Source organism: Chionomys nivalis, chromosome 13 (genome assembly GCF_950005125.1).
Source record: "Chionomys nivalis chromosome 13, mChiNiv1.1, whole genome shotgun sequence".
Taxonomy (NCBI): Eukaryota; Metazoa; Chordata; class Mammalia; order Rodentia; family Cricetidae; genus Chionomys; species Chionomys nivalis.
The window spans coordinates 50,738,026-50,758,884 of record NC_080098.1 but is presented as its reverse complement, the minus strand read 5'-3'; the positions used below and the strand labels follow the sequence as shown (position 1 = coordinate 50,758,884).

Here is a 20,859-nt window from a genome sequence, read left to right as displayed (position 1 = left end):
TAAAAGAGAAATTGATTCTGCACCTGGTGGCACAGGCTTGTTATCCTTGCTATGTGGGAGGCTGAGGCAGGAGGAATTCAAGTTTGCATCCAGTCTGGACTACAAACCAATGTCAAGGCTAGCCTAGGTAACTTAGTGAGACCTTGTCTGAAGACAAAGTAAAAAGAGGACAGGAGAGGTGGCTCAGTGGTAGAGGACTTGCATAGCATTCAGGAGGACCCTGGTTCTGTCCTCAGCACCACAGGAAAAGATAAAGTAAGCAGGGGCTGGTGATATGGCTAAGTAGGTAATGTGATTGTCAGTCAAGCCTACTGACCTGAATTTGTCCCTTAAAACCTACATAAAGGTGGAACTAAATTAGCTTCCTCAAAATTAGCTTCCAACCTGCCTGTGTTGGCTGCCATACACCCTCACCCAAAAATAACACATACACTCACACAAATAAACAAACAAACCATGTTTCCTTTACATTCATCTTACTTCTGTTTTCCCGTCTTGCTTGTTACAGCAAACTGGGCCAAATCATCCATCTGGGTCATACTAGGTTCCTCCTTCCTTCCCCACCTAATCTGTAAGCCCCAAAGCTGCCTATTCTCTTTTGTGTTTTATTTTATTTATTTATTTATTTATTTTGACACAGGGTCTTACTATGTAGCTTTGGCTGGCCTGGAACTCTCTATTTTGACCAGGCTGTCCTTGAATTTGCAGAGATCCTCTTGCCTCTACCTTTCTAGTGCTGGGATTAAAGGAGCACATCTCTACTACCAATTCTCTTTCGAAATCAACACTTTCCTATGGTTCCCCGTTAGTACTTTTTATCTGAAAAATTGGTAGCATTGTTTTTTTTGCTGGCTCCCACTCCTGCCTCTCTTCAACAGTGCTGTGAAGCAAGCTTTCCTATCCTAACTCAGGCTATAGCCACTTGCGCAGCAGTCTGTAAACCCACTGGCATGACATCATGAATATAAAACACTCCAGTGTCTAGGCTAAATGGCCTTGTATTTAGTGATACTCTAACAAGCTGTAGGTTTCCTGGGCATACAAAGACTTCCATATTTCCTTATCTGCAGGGTTGACATGTTCCCTCCTGTGGTTCATGTCCTCAGCAAATCCTAATTCTTCAGATCTCAGTTCTAGTCTTAAGGACTCTGACACCCTTTTTGGTTCATATTTCCAAAGGCAAACTTATTGTTCCTGCTTCTCCTTGTTCTTGCCCCCTATCTTCAGCTCTGTACATACAACTCCATATTTCATCTCTTTGCACATCTGTGCTGAAGCCGGAGACTGTGTCTTCTTTCTTTCTCCACGTGGCTCCTGGCTCATTCAATAAGTAGAGTAAGTCTGTAGAACAAATGAAACAATTTTACCATATGTAACATGTCACTGGCACCATTTTTCCAATTCTAGGTAGTTCATATAATGTTTTTAAAGCTGATGACCAAACATCAAACTATCCAAAAACAATATTATAAATGTTACAAAGGACTTTGACTATGATGTTATATAGTTATCTCACAGGCTAAGAAATACCCCTGTCCTTGTGAAGGTCTAATATTGTGTTCAGACATGCTGGAAAACAGAAGGGACGGTGTGTCTGTTTGGAGGGAGAGTCCAAGGAATGCTGCAGTGATAACCAGACAATAGAGCTCTGTTCTGCCCCATCGCTTTCTCACTGAGCTCAGCAATCAGACGCCTTCCTCAGAAGAGGCTGGAGTTCTCGAGAAGTTCAGGGTGGGGTGGTACTGTGCTTTGTCCGTCCCCAACAAAACTCATGCTGAAGTCAACCCCTCATGTGAGGTATTTATTATAGGAGGTGGGGTACTTTATGGAATGATTGGGTCGTGAGAGCTTTCCTCTAAGTGGGCTAACCCATTTGTGGATTAATTGATTAATTCGTCATGGGCTATCTTGGATGGGCCCGTTATGAAGCCCGTTTGCCCTTGCTACTTGTATGTACTACTCTCTTAGTGTCAAGACCCGCATCTCTCAGGACTCTACAGATAATCTCTACCAACAAAATGACTCTCTTTAAGATGCAGTCTCTCAACCCTGGGCATCTCAGTCTCTAGAATCACAAGTTAAATAAATCTCTTTATTAAATATATGATCTGAAGTATTTAATGATAGCCAAAGAAAACAGGTTAAGACAGATAGGTACTGAGAGGGGAAGTTTTGTACCTTCATATAAATACTCTGGCATCTTCACCAAGATGAACATCTACATCTCATCCCACCCCTGCTTTCCTTCTAGAATACCCAGGCTGACATTTTAGAATTTAGCTTCTTTGTGTAGACTCCAAATTGGTCTTCATGAGTATATCTTTAAGAAGACCGTAGTTTCCAAGATCATCTGTCTGCAGTGAAAGCTCTAATTATAAGCCCTGGCTCCCAGAACAGCCACTGGAGCTGTGGTGCTAGAGCATGGTATGCCTAGCTAGATACCATCAAAGACTGCCTGAAATTAGCCTCATCGCCCTCAAGCCCTGATCATCACAAGTTTATTGCCATCTCTTTATTTTTGTTTTATTTTTACATACTTTGCATTTTTTTAATCTCAAGAACTTCATTCATAGAGCCCTCATAAAGACCTTGTGAACAAACTCTCTAGGTGTCTCCTGGAAGTCCTGTCTTGGGGCTCCACATGTAGGGTTGCTTTTTCTTTTTTTTCAATGATCTCAGGGACAGAATACTGGACAGCAGCACTCTGCCTTGGCCTGGTGGATACCTGCTCAGCTGCCTCCTCATTTACATTTTGAAACGGATCACCTTTCGATGCTGGGGTGGATAAGAAGACAAGTTTCTTTTGCTGTGGAAAAAGAGACACAGAAGCACATCAGGGAACCAGGGCATCCAGGAAACTGATCATTGAGAAGTTTGCGTGCAAATTGATTCCCAAAGAGCTGGGATTAAAGGTGTGCGCCACCACCGTCCGGCTCAGAATGACCTCTTGAAGATAACCAAATCTGTTTTTATTTGTGACTCATACATAAAATAATAGAATATTTAAATTAATATTTAAATAAATATAAGAAGATGTATGCCCATCTCCTTGTACACATTAAATCATCTCAAGATGACACACAGTACCCGCTGCAATGAAAATGCTAAGAAAATGTCTGGACATGTTAAGTACAGATACATTTTTTTCCAATACATTTTTGATTCATCCAAGGTTGGCTTAAAGCAGTGATGTTGAACCCAGAGATCCAGAGAACCCACTCTACCTAAAAATAAAATACTCAAAAGTTTTACAAATTTTAAATGAACAAATGTAATGAAAACACTCTCATGCCTGAGCCTTTAGCCCTCAGGAGTCTGAGGCAGGAGGATCAAGAAGTCCAGTCCAGCCTGAGCTGCATAGTAAGGCTCTGTCTCAGAAAACAAAACAAAAAGGGAAACCAAGTAACAACAATGAAAAATAGTAAACTACCTCAAAGGGGCTTATGGGGATTTAATTGAAAGGAGAAGACTCAGCAGTTAAAGCTTACTGCTCTTGCAGAAGACCTGGGCTTGATTCCCAGCACTCACATAGTGGCTGGCAGCTGCCTGTAACTCCAGTTCCATGGGATCCAATGCCTTCTTCTGACCTTTGTGGCCTCCTGCAATGCACATTGTACACATACATACACTCAGGCACACCCCAATACCCATAAAAATACAATTTTTAAAAAAAGAAATCGAAAGACCTACTTAGATCAAGGTACAGACGTTTATTTAAATCTCATACGTTTGGGGCTGGAGGGTAGATGGAGAATTGCTAAAAGGAAACCTCAGAGGGGAGGAGGGTTCTAGCCATATCTACCCAGTAGGATTCTTGTTGAACATATGCCAGGCTGATCAGATTAGTCTGGGAGAAATGATTAGCTTTCAAAGTTGACTAGATATTGAAGATGAGGATTTCTAGCTGATTGATTTACATCAGGATTCTTGATAAAATCAGATTTCCAGCTGGGCTTGATAGTACGTTCTTGTACTATTAAGAATGGGATGGTGAATCCCAGCTCTCGGGAGGCAGAGGCAGGCGGATCTCTGTGAGTTCGAGGCCAGCCTGGTCTACAAGAGCTAGTTCCAGGACGGTCACCAAAGCTACAAAGAAACCCTCTCTCAAAAAAAAAAAAAAAAAAAAAAAAAAAAAAAAGAATGTGATGGTGGAGAGAGAAGACTCACAGCACGAGGCCAGTTTAGATTATATGGTGAGGCCCTGTCTCAAAATAAAACAAAACCACGAAAATCTGAATATTGCCAGAAAGTTCAAAGACAAACCTTACAAAAGATTCCTAAGAACGAGTAAAGTTGGGCCAAGCAGAGACTCTTTGTCAGGGAGAAAATGGCAATCTTTATGATGGGGGAATTTGATAGAAAAAAGTTAGTATACTATTGGTGTGTTTATTTATCTTTTGATGTGGCAATCCTCCCTTTAGGAATCCAGGAATCTGGACTGGTGAATGCTTTGCCATTGCTACACAATATGCATTGTTGCTCAAAGGATGGGTTCTCAACCACAGGATTAGCCATGGGGCCTCTTGTTAGTGTCTACTGAATTGAAATGTATGCACGCCTCTGGATACCTATGTGTATTGACACGGCTTGGTGCCAGACTAGGTATAGATAGCATTATTGTTTAAAAACCTACAATCAAATGAACTGATCCATATGCACACAAAGGGAAAGAGAATAAGGAAGGGCTTTATTTACCATATTAGAAGGATCTCCAAAACTCTGTGTGTGTGTGTGTGTGTGTGTTGTGTGCATGTGTTTTAAATTCAACTTACAAAACTAACAGCAGATAACAAAATGCTACCCCTTGGTAGGAAAGGTGGAAATTAGAATTGTCTATAGAATTCTAGTATGCATACATACAGAGTGTGTTTCCCCTAAGGATACGTTGGAAGAATAAACCAGAAACATTGTTAGAGAGAAGAGAATCAAAGACGCTGATGGGAGCGACATTCTTTTTTTTTTTTGGTTTTTCGAGACAGGGTTTCTCTGTAGCTTTGGAGCCTGTCCTGGAACTAGTTCTTGTAGAAGGGAGCGACATTCTTTAAGTATTCCTTACGCTTCAGTCCTTTAAAAGTAAAAACTACCAGCTAGACTGGTGGCCTGGTTTTCTGCTGGCATCTGCTAGGTGGGGGGGGGGGGGGGGGGTTGGCTCGCTGGAAAAAGATCTGGGAAGTTCTTCATAGAAGTGTCTATCTTCACAGACAGAAGGTCTCCAGAGAGGATCGGTTTGAGTCTAACTTTTCAGACCCCAGCGCACAACTCACACAGACCCAGGCACATTCCAGAAGAGACTCTGGAAAAGCAGATTCAACACCCTTGGCACAGACAACCAGGCCTCTCTCTGGCTTCAGCCCTCTGACATCCCAAAGCCTGTCGCATGTGTCAGGAGGCTGGGGTCTCACTGTCAGGGCGGGTGGGGCCACATGTGGATTCCTAAGAGAAAGACTGCCACATTCCATGAGGTCAGGATAACCTGCACAACCAAGACACATATAACCCAAATGTCAGTATGGTCATTGCTGGGAATCCTTGGTTTAGGGCAGGGCAAAAAGGGCAGAGTTGACCTCACCCTTAAAGCTGACTGGCATTCTACCCACCAGGTCATCTTGCCCCCCCCCCTCAAGACCTCTATGAGATGGCATACAGGGTTTTTTTTTTCCCCTCATTTGAATAAAATAACAGTTCTTCAGTTTCTAATTATTTTGGACCAGAAGAGTAAGTAGTAGAATTGTGGAACACTTATCTGTGTTTCCTGTCTGTCTGTCTGTCTGTCTATCTTATCTATCTATCTATCTATCTATCTATCTATCTATCTATCTATCTATCTACCTATCTGTATTTATTTATTTATTTATTTATTTACTTATTTATCTGTGCGTGGTAGACAAGTACTCTCTCCAGCCTCAGTAGTAAAGGTCTTCTTTTCTCTCACTTTAATCTTCTCCTTTGCTCTGTCCCATTTATGCCCACTAAGTGCTGGCACACTCCGGTGTCGTTAAGGCTGTCATTCAGTCTTGACGAAGGCACAGTGAACAGGTTGCTGAGACCTCACTCTGGTCCGGTGTAGGGAACCACCCAGAGACTCCAACCTGGGTTTGTCCTTGTTTTCCTAGTGCCTGCAGCCAGTAAAGGCATCCAGCACCAGAAAGATCAGCTGCAGAACTGGCAGGTGGGGCAGCCAGGAGCTAGAGGAAGGGTAGCATTGTTGGATTGGGTCACCTGGCTTTACTATCTTTTCCTGATCCTCCGGCCTGTGCCTCGGGCTCCAGACTCCACCCACCTCTCCACCCCTCCGGAATTGGAGACCCAAGGAGCAAGCAGCTCCTTAAGATCTCTGCTCAGTGCGTGGCTGGCCACTGATCCTAGAGTCCAGGGTAAGCTCTGCTAGGGGCAGGCTTTGGCGCGGGGTGCTGGGCTGGGGTCATGGGCAGGAGGGGAGTGTGGAGAACCGCAAGAGCCCTAGGATCCTCGCTGGGTTTTCCTGGAGCAGCATGGGTGCCATAGCAGTACGCGACTTCACTGGGAACGTGGCCTTGAGGTCCTAGCCAGCTGGTGGCGTCGCAGCCGGCTGGGCTGCCAAGTGCTCTGGCTCAGCACCTATTAATGAGGTGGCTTGCGTATGACCTGGTCTGTGTGCGAAACCCCGGAGCCACATGTGACCCTACTTGTTCAGACGGTGAGATCCCAGGCTTCTAACATATGCAACAGGTTTTGGGATTGCAGAGGGCAGGGGCCAGAGAGAGGCCTGGGAGTCTGTGCCAAGGGTATTGGATCTTTTTTTCCTGGAGCCTCTTCTGAAATGAGACGTGGTCTTTTTGAGTCATGTGCTAGGCTGGAAAGTTAGGCTCAGACAATAGCTCTTTGGAGACCCTCAATCTGCAAAGATAGATACTCTTAAAGGACTTTCCAGATCTTTTAGTATATTTTTTCTTAAGCTCATGTCTGATTCGATGTCTGCCAGGCTAGGAGGGCATGGGAAAAGTTTTGATGCTCGTACCTTTCCAGTCTGGTTTAGGACTATGATGTATTGAGTAACTTTGGGTTAAGGTCATGTGATCAGGGATTTTAGTGCTGGGACACGAGGTGACAGGAATGGCTTATGTAGGATTGGATCTCTAGGTTTTCTTGGTAAAAATGAGTTACATCTGCACTTTGGGGGCCCAGCCCAGTGCTCCACTGTGGGTCTTGGCCTCTTTTTCCATCAGTTGCTGGGTGAAGGTTCTATGGTGATATTTAAGATATTCATCAGTCTGACTACAGGGCAAGGCCAGTTTGGGACCCTCTCCTCTATTGTTTAGCTGGGGTCTTCCTTGTGGATTCCTTGGAGTTTCTCTAGTTCCAGGTTTCTTGCTAGCCCCATATTGGCTCCCTCAAACAATACATCTCTTTCTAAGAGAGGGAGGAGTGAGAATATGAGCAAAGAGGTCAAGACTATGATGGGGACACCCACTGAAAGAGCTTACCTGAGCTAATGGGAACTCGCCAACTCTTGCTGGACAGGGAAGGAACCAGCATAGGAGCAAACTAGTCTCTCTGAATGTGGTGACAGTTGTACCACAGGGGCAGACTGTGGGACACTGGCGGTGAGGCCAGGATTTATCCATACTGATTGTACTGACTTTTTGGGAACCCATTCTCTTTGGATGGATACCTTGCTGAGCCTAGATATAGGAGGGAGGGCCTTGGTTCTTCCTTAAAACGAGGTGCCTTTCCCTCTCTGAGGAGTGGATGGGAGCTGGGGTGGGGTGGAGGGAGTGGGGGGAGAGGAGGGGGTGGGAACTGGGATTGGTATGTAAAATGAAAAAAGATGGCTTGCTTTCTTTTTCAAAAAAAGAAAAAAAGAAAAACACAAAAACAAACAAACAAAAAGAGTTACATCATTTTCTACACCAGATGTCCTGAGTTGCTTTTTTCTCCCTTTCTCCTTGTTTTGTTGATGGACCCAGAGCCTGGTTCTGCCAAGCAAGTGCTCTGCCACTGGGCCACATGCCTGTGACTCCTCTTTTTCTTTAAAATTGTTTTGAGAATTAAAAGTATGAAAAATTAGTGTTCCCCTGGTATCATTGTTAGTGAAGGAATACCACCTGTTTCTAGGAAAACTGGTCTCCTCTACAGGCTCTTAGATTCCTTAATATTTTTTTCAAGAATAGACTGAGAAAGAATTTCAGAGATGATTTTATTTGAGTCTAGAAGAAAAGCTCCAGAACAGCTTCTGGGAATAGGGAGACGGAGAAGAGGCCAAGAGAAAGCTGCACTGGCTGATTGGTTTAGGAATGGAGGTTCAGCAAGCAGCCACATGGCGAAAGGGCATTGCTTCAGAGAAAAAGTTCCCACAGAACCAGGGATGGCATACTTAAGTTGTGTGGCTTAGAACCCAAAAGAAAAAGACAAAAAATGATGAAAAAGGAAAGATGAGCAGACCAACCAGAGTCCCACAGAAGCTTGGGAGTAACAGTACCAGGCCTGGGTTTCCCAGAAGGGAAAGTACACCCTTTCCTTAAGGAGATAATTATTCCTCCTGTATAGTTAGCTTGGCATTAGGTGAATGGTCTCTGGAAAGGTGGTCTCTTAGCCAGGTGATTAACTCTTTTGTTTTAGAGTAACTTGGAACATTAATGCACCCAGGCCAGAGGTAGAGAGTCCATTCCCTTGGTCAGAAGGAAATAGCTTTTCCGCCATGGGCCTTACCAAAGAACTCTGGCCACAGCTGCTGCAACATTCCTCCCTCCAAAGAGGTGGCATTAAATCATTTAGGAGATGGGCTGTAGTTGGAAATAGATGTAACTTACTTTTTACCACCTAGAGATACAGTTCCACAGCTGTTGCAAAGGACTTGGTATTTGGACTGGAGTTTGGTCCCACCTAGCCTCCAGCAAGGGAGATTAGAAACTTGAGCTCCTTTCTGGCATTTCTGGGTAGGGAACCAGGAACTTTAATTACTGGAACTGCTGTTTTTGGTGGCCCTGACCTTCAAGTTCTTTTCTTGTCGGAGGCAGTAGTTACTTTGTGATAGGACTATTCCGAAGGATGTTTGTACCTTTCTGATGTGGTTTAGGACTGTGGTTTGTATTTGATGTACTGAGTAACTTTGGATTAAGGTCATGTGCTCAGGGTGTTTTGTGTTGGGACGTGAGGTGACAGGAATGGCTGATGTTATCAGTTTACATTGGGAGTGACCTGTGTTTCAGGACTACCTTCAGTAACTGCATCCACCATGGCTTGAGTCATAACACAGAGAGGGAACCTTTGTTCCACACAGCCACACTCAGCTCCATAAACCAAGTCCACCTGGCTCTCTATATCTACGTGTCTGTTCTTATGGATTGCACTTGTAGAATGGGCAGAGAGAAATCAATAACAAATAGGAAATATTGGGAGAAGCCAAGAGTAGTACTGTACACTTGTAATCCCAGTACTCAGGAGGCTGAGGCAGAGGAAGGATAGATTGGGGGCAGCCTGGCCTCGTACTCAGAGATCTACCTCCCTTGTATTGTGATTAAAGGTGTGTGCCCCACTTCAGGGCCCAAAGAATGTTTTTATGGTCCAACTTCACTGTCCACAGCCATAGTATAAAGCGGTGCTGTGTATTCTGTTCTCATCACTAAAACTGGGCACCTTCTCTTTCCTGTAGCCTGTAATTTTCCTTTCCCATGCTCTGAGTTCCCAGCATCAGGGGAGCTGATGGGAAATCATAGAATGTTGTACTGTCTAACTGGGGAAAAGGAATTTGACAGCTGTGTGCGATGATGTCAGAGCTGCCAGGCCCTGCTTCTAGAGCTGCCTGCTCCCAGGCTGCACTGCTGCACTTGATGTCCTGGCTGGTGGGTCAGGCACTGACCCGAGTTAGCCCAGCCGGGTGGTATCACTTCCTGCATGTCCCTTTACTTTTCAGGTGGGGATTTCCCCTTTGTTCACTGAGCCCCAGCATCACTGTGTGGGTGAGAGTGAAGAAGCAGCCGGCACATCAGTCATATTTATGTGATACTGATTTTAATTCCTTATTCCAGGGTAGCTATCATGGATCCTCTTCGGGAAGCAAATGGCACCTTTGCCTTAAACCTTTTGAAAATCCTGGGTGAAGACAGCTCGAAAAATGTGTTTTTCTCACCCATGAGCATCTCCTCAGCCCTGGCCATGGTCTTCATGGGGGCAAAGGGAAACACTGCAAGCCAGATGGCTCAGGTAAGCAGCACCATTTCACAGCTACTAAATACCACAGAGTGTCAGTTGAGCTGGTCCTCCACATTCCACAGTGGTCTTGCAGATGACATAGGGGTGTGACTGGAGGGTTGATGGGAGTGCATGTTACCCCTGCTGGAACCCTAGCTATAGCATCCTGATCCACTGATGGTGACTGTGTATGTGTCAAGGGTTAACTTGAGGCGAAAGTACCAAAGGCATTGCACCAAGGCTACCATGACCTCCACTGTCTGATGTGGTCCCCAAGGATCTCAGCTCTCCTTCAGATAAGGACTCCTCTTAGGATCTTGATGTTTATTCCAAATGGGGTCAGCCTTGGCTGGCAGAGCAGGGCTAGAACCATTGAGGTTCTTGTTGGGTGCAGTGCTTTCTCGGCAGAAGTATATGAATTGCAAAGACAGGCTGCTCCTGAATAAGGTGGGGAGACTGTGAGGGATAAGCAGAGTGCACACTCCCTGGGGTATTAGTCAGCTAGGGCTGTGTAACAAATACTACAGATGGGGTGGCTTAAGTAACATAGAACATTTTCTTATAGTTCTAGAGGCTGAATTTTAAAAATCATGGAGTAGGATATCTTGTTTATTGTGGATTGTAAATGGCATCTTTGTCTTCCCTGGATGTTTAGCTCATGGTCTCCTTTTCTTATAGGAACACAAGTCAGATTGGATTTAGCTCACTCCAATGATTTCCTTTGTCCCTCTAAAGGCTTAGCTCCAAATATGGTCATATCCTGAGGAACTGGGTGACAAATGTCACTATGCCAGTTTGGGGGATACATTCAGCACACAGGGAAGGACACATTGCAGTCTCTAAACTGTAACAGTTCTGAACCACAGCAACGTGTATGTGCCTAGTCTCCTGTATGCCAAGGCTGGGGACATCTTGATTCATCCCAACTTGTGTTTGAAGGGACTCTTTCCTAATCCATGATCACCCTGGGCTACGATTTTGCATCCTGGGTTAGTTCTTCAGAGCACCCTTCTGATTTTACAAGACAAATTTGTTTGTTTCTTCCTCAGCCTTCCTCCTTACTGGGGAGAGTTAGGGCGTGGAGGCTTGCCTTCTTTAAACTTTCTTTTTCTCTTTTGTTCCAAGCTATTACAGCTACTAATAGGCAGTTTACTTGTTTCCTATGGGAGCAGCTGAAGTCATTTGCATAGCGTTTTCAGAGGCTTTCAAAGGTCCACGGGGTTGTTTCCAAGGTCTGGTACCCAGGTGCTCACTGTTGGCTAGGGTCTTGCTTCTTTTTCAAGCTGCTGTATGATGCACAGTTACTCCAGGATGTTCCAGGTGGCCTCCTGCAGGATGGCTTGGATTTCCTTCCACCATGGTGCCTGGAAACAAGAGCACAAATGTGGCAGCTGCCAGGCCTAGAACAGGGTCCCTCTCCTACATTCTGTTGGGCAGACTGCACTGGAGCCAGTCCAGACTCTAGAGCAGGGAGGACACAGCGTGATCTGAGGTCAGAACTGGCTGCACTTAGCAGGTCTGGCTGGTAGCCATGCTTGAAGCCAGAGCACAGTTAGTGGACATGAAGAGCTGGGCTTGTGAAGGGCCGTTTATGCTCAGACCAGGGCTGACAGGGTACTTTCTTCTTTGATTGGGTGGCTCTTTGAGTGGCAGGAAGGATCTATAAGATTTTGAAAATGGGTTTAGTGTTGACTCATTCCCTATAGCTGCTGAAGCCGTGTTTTAATCTGTTGATTCCAGGCACTCTCTTTGGATAAATGCAGTGGCAATGGCAGTGGAGATGTCCACCAGGGCTTCCAGTCACTTCTCACCGAAGTGAACAAGACTGGCACACAGTACTTGCTCAAAACAGCCAACAAACTCTTTGGGGAAAAGACTTTTGATATCTTGGCAGTAAGTATGTGGTATTAAGAGACGGCAGGCTGGAGTTATCCCCTAGCTAATACCTAGACTTCTACACACTCACATGCATTCCTGCAACAACTGTTCACGTACCCATATGAAATGCACATTTATTTGCCACATATAATCACACAAATAAAAAATAAAAATAGTTCTCTCAAAAAGGAATTAAATATGGAGCGGTGAGCTGTTTGATATAAATATTGAGATACAATGTATATGTTATAATATATAAAATATAATGTATAATATATAATATATATAAATCACAACATAGAATACATGTAACTATATTGTCATGTAATTATATTACATATTTGTATATTATAGAATATATATCTGTATGTTATCTAAAATTACATATTTTATAAAATTATAAATATTATGTATAAGTATAACATATAAATATATTAATATATTTCATATACACTGTCAACCACAGAGGGAGTTTCAGCCCATTTACACTGTATAGAGTTTTCTGTTGCAACAACACTGCAGAATGTGGGTGGTCATCAATGTCGTTGTCATTTTACAGAATATATCAGAAAATGGCTTGAGCTTCTGTTTGTCTTCTGGTTCTGGTATTTGGTTCCTTTTAAGACCTTGTGCTTGCCAGGCTGGTCCTCCACCTCTGTGGTGCACCACTGAACCCCATCCCAGCATGCATTGTGAATTGCTCACTCCCTGAAAATGACCTTCCTGAGATGGTGACTAGGGTCACATAGCTGTTCAAATTCCATATCATGAAGTAAAATAAATTAAAACGAAATATTTAGTTTTATAGCTTCCATGGCCATTCCCTTGTGTTCTGCAGCTTTAGGTGACACTATTTCAAATGATGCACTTTTGTATTTCTGTTAGTGTGGAAAACTGCAGTAGAAGGTCCAGCCTGTGCACAGTGCAGAGACATCATAGCTCTCGTGTGGTTAAGCCTCACTCCGCCTATGTGGTGCTCTATGTGAGTGACGGCCCTATAAGTGCTGCATCTGAGCACCTTCCCAGTTACCTCCTTGCATCTTGACTATTACCTCAAGGATCCATCTGTTCCTGACATTTTTACTGATACCCATTCCACCACCTCACTTTGTTCAGAAACTAAGATTAAAGAGAGCTGGAAAGTGAGAAGTTGGTGTATGGTTACTTTCCTATTGCTGCCACAAAACACTATGGCCAAGGAAACTTACAAAAGAATTCAGGCTTATTGTTTCAGGAGGTTAGAGTCTGTCACCGTTATGGCAGGGAGCATGACGGCAGTCAGGCAGGCATGATGCTGGAGCAGCCGAGAGGGCATCTCTCAAAACTGCAAGAAGGCAGAGAGAGCCCGCTGGAATGGAGCTAGCCTTTTTGTTTGTTTGTATGTGTGGAGACAGGGTTTCTCTGGGTAACCCTGACTGTCCAGAAACTGGAGCTACTCTTTTTGAGCCTGTCCTGGCACTAGCTCTTGTAGACCAGGCTGGCCTCAAACACACAGAGATCCGCCTGCCTCTGCCTCCCGAGTGCTGGGATTAAAGGTGTGCGCCACCACCACCCCGCCATGGAGCCAGTCTTTTTAAACCTCAGAACCTGCTCCCAGTGGCACACCTTCTCCAACAAGGACACATTTCCTAATTTTTTCCAAACATTTTTTTCACCAACTGAGGAGTTAATATTCAAATACATGAGCCTGTGGGGGCTATTCTCATTCAAACCACCACAGTTGGGTTCTTTCTTCATATTTATTTGTAAATTACCATTCATTTTGCTTATCTACTTTTGTGCATTAAGGAAGAAGGTGGTTGGTGCTGATCACTTTCGTGGCTGTGTAATCACGTTGCTCTGTCTCAGTCTTTTAAAGATTCCTGCCGCAAGTTCTACAGAGCAGAGATGGAAGAGCTGGACTTTAAGGATGACACAGAGCAGTCCCGACAGCACATCAACACCTGGGTCGCCAAAAAGACAGAAGGTGAACGCAGAGATGTTCTGTTCTGTTTGTTTTCAGAGCTGGGACTTGAATCCAGGGTTCTGAGCATGCTGAGCAGGGCCTCTGCCCCTCAGATCCTATTAACCATTTCAGTGTATTATAAAAATTACACTTATTTATCTATTGGTCTTGTGTATGTGTGTGTGTGTGTGTGTATTTGTGGAGGTCAGAGAACAACCCGCAGGAATGTTTCTTTCCTTCTCCCGTGTGGGTTTCTGGGGATTCTACGTGGGTCTTCAGACTTGATGGAAAGCACCTTCACCTGGCAAGCCACCTGTCTTGCCCTCATATGCCTTGAGGAGTTGTCTTGTCAGCGCCTTCACAAAAGCAGCAGATACAACCGGAACGACCTTTTGTTCTTTAAGTCACACTCCTGTTTCTGCTTCTTCTCCTTCTTGCCATGCTAGGGGTTGAACCCAGTGCTCTGTACACACTAGGCAAACATTCTACAGTTGGTCCACTTCTTCAGCTCTAAATCAAAGCTTCTTAAAATTTTCCACTACAACTCCTTTTGCCTTGAAAGCTTTTTATAACACCTGGAGGATGTATGTATGTATGTATGTATGTATGTATGTATGTATGTATGTATGTATATGTATATGTATATGCATAGGTGATCATTTATTGGTAATCTATAGAAATTTATTTTAAAACAATTTCATCTATATCCATACATTTTTTATTTATTAAAGATGAAATAAAACTTGTATACCAATGAGATGGATATGTTTATCTGATACAACCTAATCCAAAGATACTAATCTGATATACTTACATGCTGAGAATGAAAGCAGAAAAATATTGAGTCTGTTTTTCACAATGAAGCCATTCTGTCTCTAAAAGATCAGGAAACTTTGACTGCAGATCACAAATGCTGCCTTCCTAACACGATGGTTTCCAACATGATGTTTTGTGCAGTGTTTATTGGTCCTGTGCTTTGTAGTGTGACTGTGATGTCACGTGTGGTGCAAAGTGCTCATGTATGCTCGGGACCGAGACCACGGGGAAGTGGTGCGAAGCAGGGTGGGAGCCACCGCCAGAAGCACTTTAGGTTCATCATGCACTGGAGTTTGGATGGAGTTTTGGCGGCTACAGACTCTGAAGGCTTTAACTGTTCAGGTTTTGCTACTGACCCCACATTCAGTCTCAAGTAGGTCACACCCACAGTTTGAGAAGCTTTCCTCTAAGTGTTCACACATTTTGTAAATCTGCTTCTTGACAGCTTGCACACCTGTTTCCTGCATTTAGAAATGTACCTGTGCTCTCTCTCTCAATGTTTAATACATCTCTTCCAGAGCCACCCAGTCTCCTGTCTTTCCTTTTCTACCTCCCTCCCTTCTTATCCCCCCCCCCCCTTGTTGTTACTGTTAGGATTTTCACAAGCAAAGTGTAGAAGGCTTGTGCTGTGGCTCCTCCCTGTCTGGGGCTGTCTGTGTCCTACGGTTTTTCTGCATCATTCCTGGTGCTTGGCCCCACCCCAATTTGAACGTCTGGTTGTAGCCTGTGCTTTATATTTGTAGGGCATATTTTATAAATACTCTTTCACTTTAAATTTATTTTTTTAATGGATACAGAAGATTATATAGACTTGTGGGGCTTCTGTGTGCTTTTTTTTAATACACATGTACTCTGTAATGTTAAGATCAGGATAAATAAATCTGTTGCTTCATTTTTATATTCATACATATATTGTTTATTTATTTTGTTTTCTGAGGCAGGGTTCCTCTGTGTAACAATCCTGGCTGTCCTGGAACTAGCTTTGAAGACCAGACTGACCTCGAACTCACTGAGATCCACCTGCCTCTGCCACTGCCTCCTAAGTGATGGAATTAAAGGCGAGCGCCACCACCGCCTGGCTATATATATAGTTTTTATTTATCTATATGAATGTGTGTCTCTGAATGCATGCCACATGTGTGTAGGTGCCTGCTGAGGCCAGAAGACGGTGTTAGATTACCTGGAACTGGACTTACAGACATTTGTGAACCATCCGTTGTGGGATGCTGAGAACTCATAACTGCTGAGTCATCTCTCCAGTCCTACTTCAAAAATTTTAAAAATATGAACTTATAACCATCTTGTCTTAGAACAGCCTATTGAACTCCTTATGCTGCAGACACCAATCATCCCTTTCCTGCTGCACCTGTTGACCTGTGGGCCTCTACTATGGTCATTCAAAGAGTGACGCTGTTCTTCCCAGAATAGTTTGCTGTTTTTTACTTTAGCCAATTCTTTTAGTTAAATGGCTTGTTAATCCTTCCTTTCAGATAAAATTAAAGAGATGCTGGATCATGACATGGTGAAACCAAACACTGTTCTGGTCCTTGTAAATGCCATTTACTTCAAAGGAAACTGGGAGAAGCAGTTTGACAAAGAGGACACTCAGGAGATGCCTTTCAAAGTCTCCAAGGTAAACAGTGCAGTAACTGAGGAGACTCCTGGGCAAGGTCCTCCATTCACATTAGCTTCTGAAACACAAGGAGGCTGCTTCAAGTAGCCCATGCCCCTCATGTCTCTGGGCAGCTCCTCAGCTAGAACTCCCTCTCTCATCTTTGAGGCCTTTCTCTTTCCCTTTCCTTCTGCATGTTGTCACTGGTGCCTGCAGTCTACATGGCCCTGCTTCTGTCACTGGCCATGGTGTTACTGGCAGCTGCTGAGGCCAAACCTGATGTCAGAGCTCTGCCGTGTACTTGAAACAGTCTATCGTATGACTCTGGAGATAGGAAGGTCTGAACTCCAGATGTGCTGTCTCTTTGTGACCCTGAATGCAGCACATTCCTGGAGATCCCTTCAGTGGTGCACAGTCCTTTCTTTTCAGTGTCTTCCTAGAAGTGCTGTCTCGTGTCTTCTCCGTCCTTCAGAGGACTACAACTCCAGCTGATGCCACAGAACATTGCAGTGGGAAAATAACCATTCTCACCCTGCTGGAAAAACAGCAGAGGGCAGACAACTGTGTAATGAATGCCTGTGTAATGAATGAATGGTCGGTGCTCAGTAAACACTTAAGCAGTGTGTGAAACTCAGTCTTGATCTGATGGGAGAAGCACAGAATTACAGACAAGCACATAAAAGGATGTGTATGCAGGATATGATTGACTGATGGCCTAGCATCTTTCTATCGCTAATTCACTTTTTTCGTACGTGGTCTTTAGTTTGGTTTTGGTTTTTCTTTCACACATACTCCTAGGCCAAAGTCCAGATTAATTGCATGATGTTCTAGATCATTAACCAGCCCTTAGATCTCCCATGCAAATTGGATTTCAATCTTCAGTTTCTTCAGTAATGCATTTTATTTCGAACTTTATTCTTCAATGACATTTTTGCTCCAACAAACTATTTTTTTTCTCTTTGCTACTAGTCATTGATTTATGTTAGCACTTCTTTCAACTGTGAGCAACAGAAACCCCAGATCATTGTAGCTGAACTCATACAAGTTCATCATTTACTACGAGGGCAGGAGATGGAGTTGAAGAATGGTTAGTTATAGTTATAGTTTTCCTTAGTTATGATAAAAGATAAAATAGATATAAATATTGTAACTGTAATTCTTACTTGATAACTGTTTTATTGTATGTAATTTTACTATGTTAAAGTTAAAGCCTTCTTTTTTGTTTAAACAGAAAAAGGGAAAATGATGTGGGAGTGTCATCTATCTGTTGCTTTCATTGGTTAATTAATAAAGAAACTGCTTGGCCTTTGATAGGCCAGCCCTTAGGTGGGTGGAGTAGACAGAACAGAATTCTGGGAGAAAGAAGCCGAGACAGGCAGTCACCATAGCTCTCCTCTCCAAGATGGATGCAGGTTATGAATATTCCCGGTAAGACGCCACCTCGTGGTGCTACACAGATTATTAGATATGGGTTAATCAAGATGTGAGAGTTAGCCAGTAAGAGGCTAGAGCTAATGGGCCAAGCAGTTTTTAAAAGAATACAGTTTCCGTGTAATTATTTTGGGTAAAGCTAGCCGTGCAGGAGCCGGGCAGCGGGAAGTGGCCTGCCACTCCACACTACAAGTATTATTTATTATTGAGTTAATGGAGGGTGTGAGAGGCAGACAGAAGTCAAGGACACACAATAATTTTAGCAAGAGAGGATACAGGATGGTTTTGGCAATGGGAAAGAGCATCGCTATCAACTAGGACAAGTAAAATTGTATGGAGAGCAAATTTGCAAAGAAATGTAAACTCAGACCTACAACTGTGGTGGGGATTTGTATCAGACTGAAAGAGTCAAATTGACTAAAATGCGATTTTCCAGAGTTCAGGGGGACACTCGACATAGACAGCACAGTGATTTGAAAATTATGTTCAGTTTCATGAGACTAAATGAGTTCCCCCAAGAGAAAAAAAATTGGGCTAGGATATCTCAGGTGTTTGGAGATTGGGTCATTCAGCTCTCTGACACTACAACTAATATGGAGAGAATCAACATAGCTCAATGATAATCCCTTTCTAGGGCACATCTCAGTGATCTGAACAACCATCCTCTAAGGCTCCACCTCTTAAAGATTCCTTCATCTTCAAAAGCTCCACTCTGAGAATCAAGTCTTGAAAAATGGGTCTTTAGGGACATGTAAAATCTGAACTGTTCCAGAAGTTGAGGGACTGACAGAATGTTCTAGGAGTCTAACCAAGAAAATGCTTCCAGGGACAGTGACTATCTTCCCCTGTTGGATTTGCCCAGTTTGACTTGTTTCAACTTGATATTTATCCATCCTTTACAGAATGAGGAGAAACTTGTGCAAATGATGTTTAAGAAGTCTACTTTTAAAATGACCTATATGGAAGAGATATCCACTAAAATTCTGTTAATTCCCTATGCTGGGAATGAGTTGAACATGATCATCATGCTTCCAGATGAGCACATTGACTTGAGAATGGTAAGGAGCCTTCGTGGAGCTGTAAGAGAAAAATTGAGTGGCATTTGTGTTTCTATTGGAGGAGCTCTCCCAGGCTCCCATGACCATGTTTTTATCCTCTACTCATTTGTGAGGCAGGGGTGGAACCCTGAGCCTGGAGCCTGCTTGACAAACACCACTGAACTGAATCCTAGCCCCTCCCAGCTACTGTATTAACTTAAAGGCACACATCCCTGGGCAGTGTAGAGCCTCCCCATCGTCTCAAGTGCCCCGGGTGACAACATTGTCCTAAAGTGTTCAACTCTCTTCTAGGTGGAAAAGGAAATAACTTATGAGAAATTCATAGAGTGGACGAGGCTGGACAAGATGCAAGAACAAAAGGTGGAGGTTTTCCTCCCACGGTTTAAACTGGAGGAGAATTATGACATGAAGGACTTCCTGTGCAAGCTGGGCATGACAGATGCCTTTGATAATGGGGCAGACTTTTCTGGAATATCTTCCAAGCAAGGCTTGTTTCTGTCCAAGGTTGTGCATACGCCCTCTATGGAGGTCAATGAGGAGGGCACAGAGGCTGCGGCTGCTACAGCTGCTGTTTTCATTCTGGGGTCACCATTGTACACTCCCCGCTTCTGTGCCGACCACCCCTTCCTCTTCTTCATTCAGCATGTTAAGACCAATGGGATTCTGTTCTGTGGCCGGTTCTCCTCTCCATGAAGAAAAAGTGTTCCTGTCAGTCTTTTACCTGTTCTTTATGGTTTGCCTGTGATTTAATGACCTCATCAAGTACAATGACAATTTTGAAATAAATGGCTTTATGACACCTCACCTTCAGAACTGTGTGCCTATCTCATGGGAGGGCTTTTTCTGGTTTTGCACTTCTGTGGGTTTGTGATGTTGCTGGCTACAGAGCTCATCCCTGCTGGCAGGTCTCATGGCTTTCTTCAGTCAGCCATGTATCCTGACACAAGAGAAGTGGTGTCTTCTTCTCTTCTCCACTAGCTGCACTGAAATCTCATCTCACTTTAGTGAGAGAATACATGCAGTGCAGGTCTCTTGGGGAAGGGGCTATGAGGACAGCCTCAGACAGTGTCTGTAGGCAGCTCAGGTTCCAAACTGGGGCAAGGAGAGGCACAGTGTGTTGGGACTCAGCTCATGGAGAAAAGCTCCCCTTTCCCTCTGTTTCTGTTCTGGACATGGGGCATGTCACAAATCTGTGCAGGCAGATGCACTCCTACCCTGCAACCAACCTCCCCCAAGCCCACGTTTTAGGATCTCTCTCTCTCTCTCTCTCTCTCTCTCTCTCTCTCTCTCTCTAATAAGAGAGCTGCTCAGGTGATGAAACCCCACCTAAAGGAACTAGTCATTTTGGCAGGAGTGGAGACAGTGGTTGAGTGGACTTGCATTGGCTTTTTTAGTGGATGAATTAGTCTTGGGACTAGACCATATCTCAATGTTCCTTGAGGCCTTCAGGACCAGGGTGATTCCCTCAGTAGGATTCCTTAACTTCTGTGTCCTTCACATGCTTGTGGCAGTCCAGGGCAAGGGTGAGTATGGGTGTACTTCCTGGCCCTGGACGTGGAATGATTCATCTGTCAACTAATCAAGGACAGCCGAAGATGCAGCCAATTGACTAAAACAAGTGACTTTAGAGAGCCGGTCTCTGAGGCCTGGCTGCTATGGAAGGGCACATGGACTGGATTTCCTAATTACTGCTTCTCTTGGGTCTGCTTGTTGGCATAATTCTTTTTGTTTCTTGCTTCTTTAGCCTTCTGGGATGGAAGTATCCCTTATATGACAGGGCATTGAGTTCCAGATGTGGTCCCAAGAGCATCAACTATTGCCATCATCATCAGTTCCTATGTGACACTTCGAAAACTTCTAGAGATCTTACAGTGTCGACTTTGACAACCGTCCCCCCCCCCGCAAATGCAGCTCATGCCTTTTATGCCTCCAGATCCTACCACCCTATG

At 44.0% G+C, this 20,859-nt stretch overlaps 1 protein-coding gene across 1 annotated transcript; it reads left to right on the top strand.

Moving 5' to 3' along the window:
• Positions 1-9,998: 9,998 nt before the first annotated feature.
• Positions 9,999-19,603, top strand: LOC130885644 (serpin B6-like). Its single transcript, XM_057787321.1, has 6 exons — positions 9,999-10,182; positions 11,911-12,063; positions 13,897-14,014; positions 16,300-16,442; positions 18,755-18,910; positions 19,202-19,603. Exons 1-6 carry the CDS (start codon positions 10,018-10,020, stop codon positions 19,601-19,603), a joined length of 1,137 nt encoding a protein of 378 aa, XP_057643304.1. The 5' UTR covers positions 9,999-10,017.
• The last annotated feature ends 1,256 nt before the right edge of the window (positions 19,604-20,859 follow it).